This window comes from Lacerta agilis, chromosome 11 (genome assembly GCF_009819535.1).
Source record: "Lacerta agilis isolate rLacAgi1 chromosome 11, rLacAgi1.pri, whole genome shotgun sequence".
Classification (NCBI taxonomy): Eukaryota; Metazoa; Chordata; class Lepidosauria; order Squamata; family Lacertidae; genus Lacerta; species Lacerta agilis.
In genome coordinates this window covers 15430462-15448019 of record NC_046322.1, presented here as the reverse complement: position 1 = coordinate 15448019, position 17558 = coordinate 15430462, and the positions used below count along the sequence as shown (strand labels likewise).

Below are 17558 nucleotides of genomic sequence, written 5' to 3'. Positions count from 1 at the left end.
AATGGGGAGTCTTGGTCAAATCTGGTTTGTGGGCTGGAGGGTCCCTAGTCCTTTTTGCTATATCCCGTTCTTTAGGCTTATCCCCAGTTTGTTTGTTTTTTGCCTTCACCCAACAGAGTCTCTTTTCAACCACTTAGAGCTCAGCATTGTAACCTTAAGTATTAATTTTAAGCCTAAAGAGATGGTTAATCTAGCTGTGATATATTAAGTCTGCAGGTTCTCCAAACTGGGAGCCTTGTCAGTAAAAAAGCTATCTAAACATTTTCCATAAGATTAGGGTCTTCCTGGGCACAGACCAACTTTCATCTTGAAGGTTAATTTGTGCTTTCATCAGCTCAGGACTAGGCATAAGCTAGACCCTAAGAAAATACATAAAACATATGCAGTCATTCTGATACTCAGATTCCCTCTTGGTATCCTTCACTCTCATTTCTTCACCTTCCAAAGGTGTCAGATGGTTGCTTCAGCATGTTCTGCCCTCGTCTTGATCTGACAAACCAGCCAGTCTGTTCTCCCTTCCTAGGATCAGGGTAACTTAAACACACTATTCCTTTCTGGATGCCTCATTTGTCCCAAACAAGGATGGAACTTCTTGGTAAGAAACTTCCTTTCTGGCTAATCCTTGTTCTGGTTTATAAATGTGTTGATTTGTTGATCCTTTTAGATCGTATGTGGCATAGTTCATCAAACACAGACTCCTAAGCTATTTAAACGCTTATTTCTGTTCTCTTATGCATCAGCTGCACCAAGTAATGCAGGTAAGCATATATCTACTTGGTTTGATTCTCAGTATAATTGGGGATTATCTGTTGAAGCAAGTTTGTTCTTCAGGTGGTATAACTACTCCTGCAGAAGTGGAATTAATGGTACTGGCAAATGTCAAATTATTTCCTTTAATAAATTTGAGAAGTTAATGGAGATAAAACCACCCCCAACTTGTTTAGGTGTTTGGTGGTTTCATTTCCCATTCATTTCAATGGCAGTAGCTTGGTCATCTAAGTAGTAAGTGATTTTACTATTAATCATGAGATGTGATAAAATGCCCATCTGTATGGAATCAAAGAGAGGAACTTCAGTAGATATCTGTGTAAGTCTCTTCAACACTTTGTGCTGAATTCTCTCTCTTGCTGCAAAAAGGATTTGGTAGGAAGGCTGCATGTCTGAATTTTTGTCAAAGTATTTCGAACTTATGAGAAGGAAATCGGAAGGCTTCATTTCTTTATGCTTGGATTCCTTATCTGGTAAATAAAACTAAAACCAAAAGCAGCTGTGTTTAGCCTGATAATAACTGGGAAAAACTTTTCTGCTACTTCTAGCTGCTGAAATGATATAAATGGAGAAAGAGAGAGAGAGAGAGAGAGAGAGAGAGAGAGAGAGAGAGTTAATTTTAATTAAATGGTAGTAGCAGTGTAACTTCACTGTATTGAGTGAGACTAACCAGGGGATAATGATAAATGGCAACAAAGATCTTCTTCAATTTCATATCCAAACACCTTGAGGTAAAATCCAGGAAAGTACTAGGTCATCCATACACTACTCTGTACCAGTGCACAGTAAGCACTCCCTAAGTTGTATGTAACTGCAACGCAAGTGAAAACTATACCAAAACATTATTCTTGGCACTATGTTAAGTCTTTGTCCACAGTTTTTCCAAGACTGAAGAATGAATATATTGGAATTGAAAACATACTCCATACCTACCTTTATTTACCTTTAAAATATTCTGTATTTCTTAAAACATTCTGTATTTCTTAAGATGTAGCTCTGGTGCCAGTTTTCTTCCTAACCAGAGTGGATTCCATGATACAGTGGTACCTCAGGTTACATACACTTCAGGTTACATACTCCACTAACCCAGAAATAACGCTTCAGGTTAAGAACTTTGCTTCAGGATAAGAACAGAAATAGCATATTTTGTATGTGCTTAAAATCCTTCCTTTTTAAACTTGCATTTCTGAAAATGTTAGGTTATTGAGGGAGTACTGATGGTTGTGATGCTTTTACAGACCATGTCGCAAAAGGGGCACATTTGCACCAGAATTTTTGGCTAGTTTCCTTTTTAGGATGCTTCTTTTGTGGCACTCCAAGCTATTCCTGAAGCTGACCTGAGTTCAAAAAGCAGTTTGAGGATAGAGAAAGCAATTCAAAGAGGGAAAAGGGTTGAGCATGTAGAAACAGCAATTTCACTTTAAACTGCCAAGTTTGTGTGAAAGTTTCTCGCTTTGGGTTACGGGTGTAGTCTAGGTCGAATCAATAGCTTTGTTGAAATGCTAATTTCTACATTGAAATCATAAAACTAAATTCACCAGTCCTGTAGCTAAACTTTCTAGTTTCTTGCTAAAAAACACCCCAAATGTATGTTCTTATGTTAGATTGGTTAGAACTAACAAATTATATTTTTACAGGAAAAAAGAATCAAACAGTGATGTTTGATTGTATTAAAGACTGGCGTCAGGAACTGGAACGGACCAAAGGAAACCTGAAATTCAAAGCAGTGAGTGCCAATGAAGAGTACAATGTTTCTAAAAAGTAAGTATAGGTAACATACTATTGCTATCGAACAAATTAACAAATGTACTGGTAAACTGATTTCTTTTATTTCTGTTCTCTAAAGCTGTGAACAGGTTAATTTGAATAGCAGTCTTTGGGAATTTATTCTCTTAAGGTGTTTGCAGTTGTTAACAATGATTCAAACAGGTTCCCATAAATATAGCATTTCCTTTTTAATGGTAATTTTTATTAGTTTTCAATTACAATCCAATAATCGCCTCATTATAACAATACCAATTTATAATACAATTATTAATACCAGTAGTTCAATGCTGAATTATATAATTTAGGTAAGGTGGCCCCCCACATTGCTAGAATTGACGGCTTGATTATTTGCTTTATTTCTGCATTCCAAAATCTTACCCCATTACATTCTGGTCATAATAACCCATATACAACAATTGGAATATTAATAACTTGTATTTGTGTTGACACGTTAAATGATTTATAAAACTACAAGTGAGAAACTCAAACTATATCCTTGTTCTTCCTGTGTGTAGCAGTTATTCTGTCTGGTGTTTCTTCCTGTCTTTGTAAGATGTTATGTCTTCCTTTCCCCCGGTTGTTGCTGTTATCCATCATGCTTTGGGCGAATAGTTAGCAATGTAGTTATGCAGTCCTAGAAGCAAAAGTCAGGTTCATAAGTAGAAGCTTGAAAGCTAGAACCTGCAAGATAGCTTTTTTTTTTAACTACTTATTCTATACACAGGGCTAGCAAGACAGACACAGCTAAGTGCCCTCAATGTGTGGATTAGGCAATAGTGTTTGTAGGAAGTGTTTGGACTGAGGGACGTTTTGGACAAGATAGACGTGCACAAAAGAGCTGATAATCCACTTGAGTCAGAATGGAACCAGACTGGTTGGTACCTAAAATTAAAAAAAAGTTGCAGAATAGATTGCAAACTGATTCATGAGGGAAAGTCAAAAGGGAGTTGAGGAGTGTCAGGTTCAGCCTAAATCTCAGGGATGAGAATGTTTGTCCGATAGGGAGAGGGGTTGCAGTAGGCATTGGAAGTGCAGGGAGAGGTGATAGTAATTTATATAGACCAAAGTTCCGTAAGTAAGTGCAGATGACATTTGGGGAGAGAAGGTGTATAAACGTTTATATTCTAATGCTAGAAACCTAGGAGGCAAGCTGGAGCATGTTGTTTTAAAGGATGACATACATACAGGGGGTTATCACCTGGAGGAAAGAGGAGAGCCATTATATAGCTTGTCTCTGGATATAAACTCTATAGTGAAGTGTGCAACATGGTGCCCTCCAAATATTGTTTGCCTCTGGTTCCTATTTTGAGAACTTTTAAAAAACGGTACAGTTCCTGTAGTGTTCCACATTATAAGTGCAAATTGCTGTTGACTTATAATTAATGGTTTCAGGTTGCCAGCATACTTCGTTGTTCCCATGGCTGTCTCTGAAGATGACCTTTTGCAATATCAAGGAAGAGGAATTCCAGTGAGTATATTTGTATTCAAGAATTAATGGAAGACATGTATGGGAGTGAAGTGAACTTTACACAGGGTGTGTTTAGGACTTGTTGTGGCACAGCTGAAGAATCTGAGTAATATATCAAATGAGTACAGTTTAAAGAAAGGAGGCAGTTTTGTACTCCTGAACTTTGGGACATGTAATTTGTGTGATCTTAAATTCTATCTATACAAATAAGGATAAATGTTGGCATCACAGAATTCAGAATGAAATTTCTGTACATTCTGTGAGTGAAGTCAGAGAATCTTCCATGGTTTGGAGAACTGGAAGTGGAGCCTCAGGCTTTGCACACTCCTATTTGAGTAATGTAAAAAAAGTGGCTTCCCTCAAGCCAGACTTGGAGACTGATTGAACCGATGTCTTGTACAAACATGAAAATGAGTAGGCAGAAAGTACGTGAGCTAGAGGTTATCATATGATCATCTAACTAACTCATGATGTTTAAAAATGATTGCAGTTTATTATTGGCAGTCCTTAAGAAAACTAAATGTAATACAGAAATGCTGTAGTGATCTAATATTCATTCTTGACATGCTGTTGTATGATGCAATTACTTTATAACAAATGAATGCCCCTTGGGTAATACTTACTGATGAGAATAAATGTGTGTTGCAGATTTGGTGTTGGTCTTGCCACAATGCTGCTGCTCTCCTCAAGATGTATACTCTGCCCAAAGATCAAGATGACAACGCTCTACAAACACAGAAAATCTTCTTAGAGGGGTCAGTAGCTTCTTCCATTTTTAAGTGTCAGTGAGGATTTTCTCATCAGGCTTTATTTCACTCCTACTTTATATGCATGTTACAAACATTTGGCTATGAGTATGTTCATTGTGCTATTAACACGGGTGATGTGAACTGCAGGTTTTTTCCCCTAATGTTGACTGACTTTCGCAATACAAGTGATTGCTTGCCATAGATGACTGTTAATGTTGTTGTTTATACATTCTTCTATGCATCCTGGACAAAAAAACAGTTGCTAACCTAAAGCACAGTGATGAAATTCCCAAAGAGCAGGGAGCATCTGACTGCCAGCAGCTATAGGGCTTGTCTGGAAGAGCAGATCTAAATCAGGGGTAGGCAACCTAAGGCCCGTGGAACAGGTGCGGCCCAATCGCCTTCTCAAACTGGCCCGCAGACGGTTCTGGAATCAGCGTGTTTTAACAAGAGTAGAATGTGTGCTTTTATTTAAAATGCATCTCTGGGTTATTTGTGGGGCATAGGAATTCATTATTATTTTCAAAATATAGTCCGGCCCACCACATGGTCTGAGAGGCGGTGGACCGGCCCACGGCTGAAAAAGGTTGCTCACCCCTGGTCTAAATAAAGCCTGTATCACTTTGTCTTCACCATTGGTTCTGTAAGCATCCCTGGAGCTTTTGGAGGAGGAAGATCATAAACATACAAAACACCAGTGCTATTATAAAAATTAGAGGTACAGTTTTAACAGTAAAACTGGGAGATACAGCAAAGGCTCCAAGAGCTCAAGTAAATCTAGCATTGTTCCTCCTATCTAGAACTGAAATAGGTAACTTGTGGCCCTCCAGGTGCTGTTGGAGTACAACCACCCATCAGCCCCAGCCAGCACGGCTGATGGTCAGGGGAGATGGGAAGTTGTAGCACAACATCTTATTGAGGGCCACAGGTTCTTAACTCCAGTTCTAGAGTGAAAAAACCCAATCCAGAAGACCGTGTTGTTGTTTTTTACCAAAGTAATTGCATAAAAACTGTGTTCTTGCTGACTTTCTTTGCCACTCATGCCATAGCTCAGGCTTCCCCAAACTAAGGCCCATGGGCCGGATGCGGCCTGAGGGACTCAGTTATCCACCCCCACCCCCCGCTGCCGCCGCCTGCTCTTACCGGCGCGGTGCGGCTGCCCACTTTTGGGTCGACGGAGTGCTGGAAATAGGGTGTGCGCATGCGCAAGCCTCATTTCCGGTGCACTTCCAGGTCTGCGGAGGCCCGTGCGCAACTGCGCATGCACACAAGCTATTTCTGGCACTCTGTCGACCTAAAAGTGCGCCGGAAATAGCGTGTGGGCACCCACTCCCCCGCCCTCCGGCCTGCCTTGTGATCGGCGCTGGTGGAACTGACCCAAGGCCAGGTAAGTTTGGTGACCCCTGCCATAGCTGATCTTAAACTCTGAACCCTAGGAAATTGACATGCATATTGACATGTAAGAAATTGGATTGTAAACTTCCTTGCTTTTTAATTTTAAAATAGTCACTATTAAGCCCATTTTAATCATAAGTTTTAATGTGTTCTTCAGAATGTATAAGACACTTGATAACCCTCCTTATGAAGCCATGAAAGTTGATGTCCTGTCAAGTAGTCTTCCATCTCTGCAAGAGATCCAAATTGCATATACCAGATTTAAACAGCTGTTTCTAATAGGTAAGTGGAAACTATATTGAGGGCACTATAGGAGAATATTCTATCTAGACTTGCTAAAGCAAAAAAATATGCTTTTTCTCCAGTAACCACCACACTGGCTGAAGAAGTCCCCATTTGAAATTTGTAACTAAACTTGTATGTTCTTTTCTGATACATGAAGGAAGTGCTGAGAGGAGTTAGCTGTTTGCAAATGTGTGAACTCATGATGTATGTCTAAAGCCAGGGATCAACAGTTCTACAGCACTAAGAACCATAGCAAAATAGCACTTTACAAAAGAGAGCCACGTCTAACTTCACTACTTGTAGACCTATCTCTGCTTCTGATACTACTGACCACCATGTGTTTTTTCATTCTGTTCTTGCCTTGTTCAATCCTATCCCTTTGAGTTCAAGGAGTTTCTGTGATAACTTTCCACTTGCTGTCAGTGTCGGACATTTGGTTCCAGTGCTCTACTACCTATTCGTTTGAGCTGCTCTCTTACTGATGACTTACTGCTCTGCTTCATGTTTTTTCCAGTGGGTGCAAACGTAACAGTCAATACATATCTCAAATATCATTGTGCCTTTTGAAATCATCTGTTCTATTGATGTAAAGTACTTGAGTTGCCACTAGAAATAACTAAAAACAATTTCTCTTTTTACAGATAACAGTGCAGACTTCTGGGATACTGATGTAAAATGGTTTTCATTATTGGAGAGTACAAATTGGCTAGAAATCGTAAGGTTGGTGAAACCCTGCTTCAACTGTAGTGCATCTTAAAAAGTTAATGCCGTAATAAGCTAGCAATGCCAAACTTAATCTGAATTAGCAAATCACCTGTATAAGATCAAACAATAACACCATGGCTTTATGGACTTCATATCATAATGAAGGCCTTCCATTTAAGTTAATGTGACAATTTTGTTCCACTCATGTAGCAGATGATGAGTCTGACAGTTAATTTTTCCATCTCAATTCCCTCTACAGCAGCATTCAGGGTCAAAGTTGGTCCCCTTTCATATTAGAACACATAATTTTAGTTTTCAAGGATGAGTCTTTAGGCACATAACAAACACATTTCCTTGTAAAATACTAGCATTTCAAATCTAAAATATTATTGAGGCAGAGCTGAGAAACTCTAATTAAATCATTATCGTCTGAATCAGCAAGGCTAGAATTGGGCAGCAAAGAGATGTGAGCTTCCCATATGAAAGAGTGAGGGGTGCTCAAAGGAAGGATTTATACCCAATGTTTCCTTTGAAGGAGACAGGTTAGAATTTTTTCCCTCCATTATCAAAGAAAAACAAGACTACATTCCACAAAATAGCCAACTTAATGAAAAGGTTTGATAACTCATATGCACCAAATGCATTGCATCTTCTTTAATAGTTAGTAATATGTTTACTATTAGCAAACAAAATCATGTTAGTAACATCTAATAAAACTACATCAAATATAAAGAATTGTTATTTTTGGAAAGCGTATCTGGATAGAATTTACACATATATTGCCAAAATCTAAATAATACAGGAGTGTTTGGCTAAAATACTAACTGTATCAATGTTAAAAATAGCTTTTGTTGTGAACACAGCTTGTTTCACTAAGCTATAAAAGAGGATTGATTTAAGTCAGGCCTATTCAATGGGAGACATGAGGTTACTGGTTTAGTGTATGAAATAAGGGGTACTGATATACCAGTCTGGTATGTAAGTCTGTGGCCCATTTTAGAAGGATGTTAGCAAAATAGAAAAATGTCATTTATTTTTTATAAAGTTTAATTTTGTTCCATTGTGGTGAGAAAAATCAGCTATAGGGCCTGTTTATAGTGTTTGGAATCAGCCAAAATGGGTGCAGAAGTGGGAGATGCTTGTCAGTTGTGCTAAAGCATTGTATTCATGTTCTAGGAGATGTCTGGGAAAAGCAGTAGAGATTATTGATTTGCTAGAAGCAGAGAATACAAATGTTCTCCTTATAGGTAAGTTGTGTACATTTTTCTTTCCAGTGTGCCTTCCACATAGCTGCTCTGCTTCTAAGTGTCTGAATTGTAGAGTACAATGGACGCTTGGTTTGCGAACGTGATCCGTGCGGGAGGCACGTTTGCAACCCACAGCACCACTTTTGTGCACACGCAGGTTGCGATACGGTGCTTCTGTGCATGGGCGAAGCACAATTTAGTGTTTCTGCGCATGTGCGAACGCCGAAACCCGAAGTAACCCGTTCTGGTACTTCCGGGTTCGGCGTGAGCGCAACCCAAAAAACCGTAACCCACAGCGTTCGCAACATGAGGTATGACCATAGTTCTAAAATATATGTGAAGAAAGGAGTTGAGTTTCATTAACTGCATTCTATATTTAGAGTTTCCCTGGATTTATTACAAGTTGTAGGGTTGGACAGTAGCTATGCTGCTGTTACAATCCCTTCTCTAGTTGACACTTGACACATAGCCTTGGCTGGCAGGGGGATTATTCAAAGAGGAAGAGTTGAATAATTTAAGGTCTACAGCTAAATACACTTCATATGTTAAACGTATTCAGAAGATTGTGAGGGCTTTTGAGCCTTACTCTGCTTTGGCTTGATTGTGCTCCAAGCATACTGCAGAGAACTGAAGGACCACTAACTTCAGTGGTAGATGGTTTCTTGCTGAAATTAATAAAACAAAGACCTTAGCTTTGGATGACACCCAGATTTATTTGCAGGTCTTCTCCTGAAGCTGTGCTGTAGGTGCTTGGGCATTAATTTGCCATACACAGCATGGGCTGTCAAATGAGCATGCAAAATAACTTTCACAATGCAAATGCTGATTTTGCAGAACCTTGTGGGAGAAGAGTGCATTTCACACTTGGGATGATACTCTTTGCATAAAGCTTTACAACACAGTGCATTACAAGTTTGCTTACCGTATATGTTTGGTAATATTTCTAGAAGTTGGTTCAGTCGTTTTGACGGTTAGAGTATATATTAAACTCCTAGGATTTCTGGATATTGTGCAAGGTTAAGAAAACAGTCCGTGCCTGCTGGCTTACAATATACTTGATACAAAAGAGATGGGATAAAAATGGAGAACAAACTCTGGCAGTATTTCTTAGTTGCATTAAATGTCTGGCCAGATGGGATGGCTACTGAAGGAGATGGTTCTGTGTAAGGAAGGGCTTTGGCAGTTACTCAAAGCCAAGGGATTGTAGACGGCCTGCTGCCTTTCCTCCCCTTTGCTGCAACCAGGTGGAACAATCTGCCAATTCATAGGTCTCGTGACGAATAATTCAAACCACAACCCTAACTCCTATTAATATTGACTGTGCATAATGTCTGTGTCAGTACATCTCGTCTAGTTTAGACAAAAGGGAAGAATTAATGGTAGGGAGGAAATGTATGCTTCCATGGTGTGATAGAAACTGGTAAGTGACCAAGAGGTCATTGGTTGTTTTCAGAGATGGCTTAGGCTATTGAAAAGTGCTTTTGCATTGTGAGGCAAGGTGGTAGATTCTCACTGATACCCCTATATCTTTTGCGCCATAACCCCCAAAGGTGCATTTTAAGGGGTGTGGGAGGGGCTGCACTAGGTAGAAAAGTCTGAAAATTTGAGTGCCTAAGGTCACACATGCAGAAGTGTTTTTCACTAGCACGTATCTACCATTCATGGTCTTTGCCAACTCCTTTCCTAGAGTCTTGCTAGAATGGGTCTCATTTATTAAGCAGCCAAGATTTCAAAGAGCAAGCTTTGATTCACTAAATGCCTTAGTGCAATGCTATAATCATTTGTGTTGGAGTTACCATTCAACTCAGTAAGATTTATGTTTTGACTAAACATGCGTAGGATTGAGCTGTAGGTCTTACTATTTCTCACCAGCTCATTTACATTAAAGTGTAACATATAAAACAGAATTAAGCACTCCTTGAACTGTACTAAAGAGCTTGCATGCATAAATCCCTGTAGGAATTTTTACTTTTCAGTTTCAAAGGTGGTTTTCCATGTAGTATAGTTTGTGAGATCAGGGTCCCATTGTTCTACAGAGTGCAGTTTTCAGCCTCATGGCAGGTGGCGAGAGCTGTGCAGGCAGAGCAACATTGCTGCACTGCCTCCTGAACATAGTGTTGCTGCCAGTTCCTGAGAGGGAGAGCTGCAAGGTGAAGGAACTCAGCACAGTGTGGTGGCAGGAGTATTGGATTGCCTCCTCAACTGTGCTGAGCTTTTTTCTCCTCTCCATTTCAGGAACCAGCAGTGATGCTCAGTATTTGGGAGGCAGGTGAGCAGTGCTTCCTCACTGTTACTGACCAGTCCTTTCCACTGAAAGCCCACCTGCAGCCCCTGGATAAGTAAAATGGTGCTTCTTAGGGATCCAAGTTTGCTCTAGCTCTACAAACCATGTTGAGTGAAATTATGTTTTATGGGGAAACACTATTTGCCTTAGTTTCCTCATATTTTATCAGTTCTTCCCTAGATTTTTGTACCCAGAATTTGAGGTTTATGTCATTCCCTGAAGAAATGGGACAAGTCCTCTCTGTAAGTGGTCACAGGACTCTTTCAATGGGTTGCTGCTTCATTTCCTGATAGTGTAACTCAGAGGTTTTCAACCTTTTTGAGTCCATGGCTTCCTTGACCAACTACACTCTTTCTCCTGTGGGGCTCAGGAGCCCATTTATGTCATTCCTTGCCTACAGAATTGGCAGTCTCTCACCCTTATTCAAACACCCTCCCTAGTGAAGTGTTTCTTCATCCTTCTCTCCTCTTCCCTCTCCATGGAAGTCCTCTGGGCAGCTCCTGCTACTGCTCTTGCTCCTGGTCTCTGAGCTGCCCTCCCTGCCCCAAAGAGAGTTGCCTCCCAAAGGCACCATTCACCTGGGAAGCTTGTAGCCAGGGCTGCTGCAACAAACAGCGACACAAGCCTTTGGGAGGCAGAGATGCTAGAGGGCACCAGAGGACGGAGGAAAGGAAAGAGGGACAGAGGCCAGTGTTGCCCACAGCACCCCTGACAATCATTCAAGACACCCTAGGGTGCCATGGTACACTGGTTGAAAATCATTGGTGTAACTAGTTTTAGAGGAAACAGAATAAGCACCCTTGCAGAAGTTGGGTCTGTAAATCTTGGATAGATGTATGCATGCCTATGGAGTCTTTACTTTGACTTTTTACTAAGTAACCTCCTTACATCCTGAAATGTGGGCTTAGTTGGAAATCACTTTAGCATATTACTTTTATTTATTTTGGCTGGACACCTGAATCTTCCTTCTGTCTCATCTCCTTATTTTCCTTCTTTCAGTGAAGACCCTGTTTTCTGCTGTCCCATTTTTCTCCACCTGTGAGTAGAGTACTGTTGGCTAGCCTACAGATGGGTAGATTAGGGAGGCTGGCATTTAGCACTATGGCTAATTGGTAATTGTGCTATTCAGCTAGAGCTGGGAACATTCATCCTGTCTGCATTTTTAAGCAAACCAACTCCCCAGCAATTAAGTGCATCGACATAATTATCACTCTTCTCTGAATTTTGCAAGTTATTGGCTTAAAGATTGCAGTAAAATGCCCACTTTGGGATAAAACATGTTTAGAAATGCATGCATTGAGATAAAATATGTATTTAAATATATATTTGGCACACTTAAAAATTGGATTATTGCACAAACAGGCACATGGAAAACTGACAAAGGCCAGAAATGGACTGATTCACCCACTCCTGCACTCAGCAAGCTCAAAACTGGCTACTTTTAAGTAGCTTTCTCTTTGGTGAAAACATTATGCAATCTTTCCAAACTTGCTTCTTCAATCATGCATCCTGCACAGAGTCGTGTTCTTTCCACATGCAGAATTTAGTACATTGTACAAGGTTCTTCAGCTTTGTGTTATGAAATCTTACTGTGATTTGTGGTGCTGGGGTTTGCCTTGACCACTGTGATATAGTTTCTGTGCACTACTTTGGGAATCTATATCCCTGGTTGACATAGTCAAGAATGAAAGGGAAACATCTGAAATTTGTTCTACTAGTGAATATGAAATTTCACCCAAAGGACTATGAAGTAAAAATAGCCAAAGTATTGTGTTTCTGAGAAAGCAATATAGGCATCCTTCCACTTATGCACGATCAACTCGTGTGCAACCATGTATATGGGCAGTGATGGGGAATAAATAATTTAATTCATACCGGGAAATGGATGGAGAGAGCTGGAGAGTCCATGTGGCTTGTAAGGAGACCCTTCCCGGAGCCATAATTGGACTTCAGTGAAGGTGGAAAAGAGATTGGAGATCCAGCGGGGCTTTGTTTACGCTGCTCAGCCTCCTCGCCTAACAGCTGATGTGTGGGGTAGTGCAGCACCACTTTTCCGCATGTCTTCCAGCCTCCAGTCATCCCCAGAGTTTCAGTACCAGTTGTGGATATTTTGGGTACCGTACTTTTTATTTGGATTGGAGAAGAGAACAGCAGACAGGACACAGAGTGCTCCCCACTTACATGATTTTCACATATGTGTGTGGGGCGCCTGTACTTTGGTCACTACTACTACATCTAGTCACACTATGCTACGCTATGCTATTCTTGGTCAGTTTGTTGTAAAAGGTCTCTTAATAGAAAGGTGCAGAGTTGGGGGGTTTCAGTACACCCCGTTTGTCAAGAATCCTGAAGTGGCCAATCCTTTATTGTAGGCACCAAGTTTTAAGTAGGAACTGTTAATTTATGCAATTTATATAGTTCCTTCAAGTGTTTATAAATGGATTTGTCATGTCTCAAATGCTTCCATTTCTTTTTACTCTTCAGAAGAGAATGCTTCTGACCTGTGTTGTGTAATCTCCTGCCTGGTTCAAGTTATGATGGATGCACACTGCAGAACTAAGCTGGGATTTCAGAGTCTTATTCAGAAAGAATGGATCATGGGAGGACATGCTTTCCTGGATCGGTGTAACCATCTGTGGCAAACTGATAGAGAGGAGGTATGACAAAATGAAATTCTTGAAGTCTTTGAGCAAAACCATATCCTCTAGGATGGTATTAAAGGGGGAAGGCTGAGAACCATAATGGAAATACTGCATTCAGCTATTCAACTGTAACAACTTAGTATGTTTTTGAAGTAACTTAATTTGGACTTTAGCAAAATGATAGTACAGTATAGTGGAACTCTGTGCCTTAAGAGCCCTAAATAAGGAGCCTGCCTATGTAAGATGGCCTTTAGAAACCCTTCAGAAATGGGTATGAGACTGGGCCAAGCAAAGACCCACAATTTAAAAAAAAATACTCCTCCTCATCCCCACCAACCATACTTAAGTTGACAAAGGTCAATGAGGAAAAGGTATCAAATGGAATACCCCCTTGGGTAGGTTCAGTCTCAGTGAACAAAATGCATCAAATACTCCACGTAATCTATCGCATAATGTCTTGGTTTTTTTTTTCCTTTTAGGCACCAGTTTTCTTGTTGTTCTTGGATTGTGTATGGCAGTTGGTTCAACAGTATTCACTAGCCTTTGAATTTACAGAGACTTACCTAACTGTCTTGTCGGATAGTCTGTACATTCCAATATTTAGCACCTTCTTCTTCAATTCTCCGCATCAAAGAGACACTACCACGGTATGAACACTGGGGGCTGTGGGAAATTACAGATGGGTTGTCTCAGTGCAGCTGAATTCTCTTTGGATTTATGACAACAGTACAATCAAGTGTCAATAAAAGCCTTGTTTTTATAACGTACAAATGCTAGTGTGTTTGTTTCTGTGTATAACACATTCTAACAATGGTATTTAAAGTTGTGCAGCATGTTGAATCACTGCCTCTTTCTGCTGGAAACCTTTTCACCCCTTCTCTGGCTTCTGATACCTTGCCAGACATTGCTCACATACTTTCAACTCTTTGCAGCCATGAAGGTTACTCTTCATATAAAAAAGAGAACTAAATTTTTGGAGTCTGTACAGACACGGTGTAGTATCTGTCTTGTATTGCACAGACGTCAGTATGATTGAAGCATACTACCTTCTATCTTACCGAGAGGAGGACCCCCCCCCCTCAATTCTCTCCTTCAGTGCTTTCATGAGCTGTAGGAATCCTGAGTGTCACTTCTCAAGGATGGATGTGAACAAGATACCTTGAAAGTTGTTCCTCTGTCACGGTTTCAAAAGAATTACGATCTAACTGGGTCCTTCTTTGGAGGAAGGTTATACCTGAGGAGTGCAATATTACCACTGAAGCCTTTAAAAAGTAATGGCTGAAGAAATTATTTATTTTGTATGTATCCACCCTTTCCCTCCTCACAGTATTTGAGGTAGCATGGGATTCCCAGGTAGCCTCCCATCCAGACTGACCAGAGCAGTTTAACTTTACATAACCCATAACTATCTCATATGCCTTCAGACATGCCCTGGATCAAGTGGATGTTCTGTGCGGCTAGAATAGGTGTATAGATATGCTTGGTGCAAGTGAAGTTATACAATGCCATGTTGAGAAATGTGTTCAAATCCTGCTAAGTCTATGCAGACCAGAGAGGAGGTTGAGGGAGCTAAACTTGCTGAAGTAAAGATGTTACTTGCAGTAAAGAGCTAGTGTGAACTGATGCTTATTAGAAATATATTCATCGAGATTCTAATTCTCATCTGTTTTTCTTTGAATAGTATGGAGGAAGCCTTAATACAAAAGGCACCAAACTTAGTTATCTTCAAGTTTGGGACTGGTCTGTGCAGTTTGAACCTGAGGCACAAGCCTTGCTGAATAATCCTCTTTATGCTGAGAAGCCAAAACAAGATAAGAGTCAGAAAAAACCTACACGATTCAAGGTAAGGTGTCCAACTCTTATCCTCAAAACTCTATCATTTTTCTGCCTTGCGTAAATAGTGGCTGATGACTTGTTACCCACTGTTCAGTTAAGGTAGAACCTGTGGATTTCTGCAAATAGTTTTCTCAGTGCCAATATCAAAAGCAAGGTTTACAGCGTAACTTGCTGCATTATTTTCAGCGTCAGATACTTCAGTCATTGCCATGATTTGCTGCCTTAATTGATTGCTATGAGTTAACCATATAAAGCTAAGTAAAATAGTGTTAACATATGATTACTGCATCACATGTCATTTTCTGGTCTGGAATTAACTTTGAAATTAACCCATAACAAAAAACTTAAAATGCAAACAGTTATTTAATTAAAAAGTGTACATCAGTATATTTTGTATGTGCCCTCAAATAATTTTTCATTTGAGAACCACTAAAGGATTTGCAGTCTTAAGCATGCTAGGTGAATTATTTCACAATTTGATGGGAAAGGGTGTAATCCTTTTTTGAACCGCAACAGGGGGCTTAGTGAGTTGCCTGACTGGTATGCATCTGAAATCTGCAACTGTTTTGCTGAGCAGATTTAGGCAGTTGTTCAATAACTTGTAAAAACTTTCAAAGATGTGGCCAATTATCCTGTTTTCTGAGGAGTGGCAGTGTCTTGACTTAATGACCCATTAAATGTTTTTGTTGGTTGACTAAATTTAATTCTAATTTCACTCCTCTCTCAAAACACTCAGTTGAGAAGAGATGGTTGATATTCTCAGCAACTTTCTTACTTGACTGAGTAATGTGTTGTATTATAATAGCTGCTTAGCTATTTTTTTTTACCAAAACACTGGTAAGATGTAGGCTATGATAGCTGTTAAAATGTAACTTAAATCTGTCTTAAACTAAACTATTGCCTACATTTGTCTTTTTTTTTTTTTTTACAAAAAGCATCAACGGCAGCTTTCCTTACCGTTGACACAAACGAAACCGTCTCCCAAAAGAGGGTTTTTTAAGGAAGAAACGGACCAGTTAATTAAAAACCTCCTTGGCAAAAGGATCAGCAGGCTAATAACATCATCTGATGAACTGCATAATACCTCCAGAGAATTTTATGAGAGTTGGCACTCCAAACCTGCTGATCTCCATGGAATCCTGCTGCCACGCTTAGAAGGACCAGAAATCAAAGTGTGGGCGCAGAGATATCTGCGATGGATCCCTGAAGCTCAGTTGCCTAGTGGTGGGACAGTTGCCACTGCAACGAAAATCTTGGATGTGATGGAGGATGTGCAAGGTTTGCAGAAGAAAATGGATGAACGCAGCCAGATTCTCTCAGAGGAGGGTGCTGCAGCAGTGTCACCCTTCCAGAGAAATCCTGCTCGCCTGTCTTCTTTATTTCCATTTGCTGGGCTTCAAAGACATTCCCTCAAGCCAGTTTTACCTACGAGCACCTGGAAAGTTTTGGAAGGTGAGGACTTGGCTAGGAGAGATGATGAGTATGTTGATTTAGGGGATGTTTGATGTGAGGCTTATGCTCACGAACAGAAATGAAAGTACTGGCACACTTCTCTCCAAACATAAAATTGGTTTCCTGGCAGTGGCTTTCCCTTCTGCCCGATGAAGCTTTTAGCATATGAAGATTTCCTCACTTGAGCACCCGCAATATTTTCTACATGAGTTTTGATCAAGCATTTTAATTAGTTCTTTCCATAAGCATGGGAGATACATAGCTGTGTTGCATAGGGCCCAGTTGAAAAATAAAGTAAAATACAAATTAGTTGCTCAATCATGGAAAGTTAGGTGTTAGAGCACTCTCAAAATCATAATAAACTTCTTGTTGGAACATAAAGGGGTGGCGGCTTCAGAAATATCCACCAGAATTTAAAAATGTCCTAGCCAGGTAAGAGTGTCTTCCAGGCACATCTTTTAAAGCATAGAAAAATGTGTGTTGTTTGAAAGACACCCCCCTGCATTTCTAAGAAGAATCAGGTGCCATGGTTTGTTTTTGTTGTTTTTAATGAACTTGACAGGTTCATACCTGCCTTTTTAAAACTCCCAACTAGAGAAATACTAGGTGTTTCTCTCATTCATCCTACTTGTTCTGATCATCCATGATCTGCAGAATAATAGTTCATTGTTGTATCTTAATAAGTGTCTTAGTTTTCAGTAACTTAAGATAACAATCTCTTGTGCCAGTCTTTTGTTTCCATCATGTTATTATCCTGGTGCGTGACGTCTGGAACACACACTACCAAGTACAGGATGGGGTAGAACTTAAAAAGATGGCAATAAGCCAGACTTTTTCTTCCAGATTGCATAGGGTGCTCATGTTGATCTTCCTCACTAGCACCAGTAGCTTGCACTGAATCTCAAGTCCTTACTTTAGGAAAGGCAACTAAAGAGCTATATTCAGCTTTGAAACTGGATT

General features: G+C 40.0%; 1 protein-coding gene across 1 annotated transcript in view; it reads left to right on the top strand.

Moving 5' to 3' along the window:
* MTMR12 (myotubularin related protein 12) overlaps nucleotides 1-17088 on the top strand; it is a 34407-nt gene extending 17319 nt beyond the window's left edge. The window contains 11 exon segments of the mRNA XM_033163666.1: nucleotides 665-758; nucleotides 2406-2529; nucleotides 3928-4003; nucleotides 4652-4758; nucleotides 6305-6429; nucleotides 7074-7152; nucleotides 8314-8384; nucleotides 13153-13325; nucleotides 13790-13957; nucleotides 14992-15153; nucleotides 16082-17088. Coding sequence (XP_033019557.1) covers nucleotides 665-758; nucleotides 2406-2529; nucleotides 3928-4003; nucleotides 4652-4758; nucleotides 6305-6429; nucleotides 7074-7152; nucleotides 8314-8384; nucleotides 13153-13325; nucleotides 13790-13957; nucleotides 14992-15153; nucleotides 16082-16651 — 1749 coding nt within the window. The 3' untranslated portion in view covers nucleotides 16652-17088.
* The last annotated feature ends 470 nt before the right edge of the window (nucleotides 17089-17558 follow it).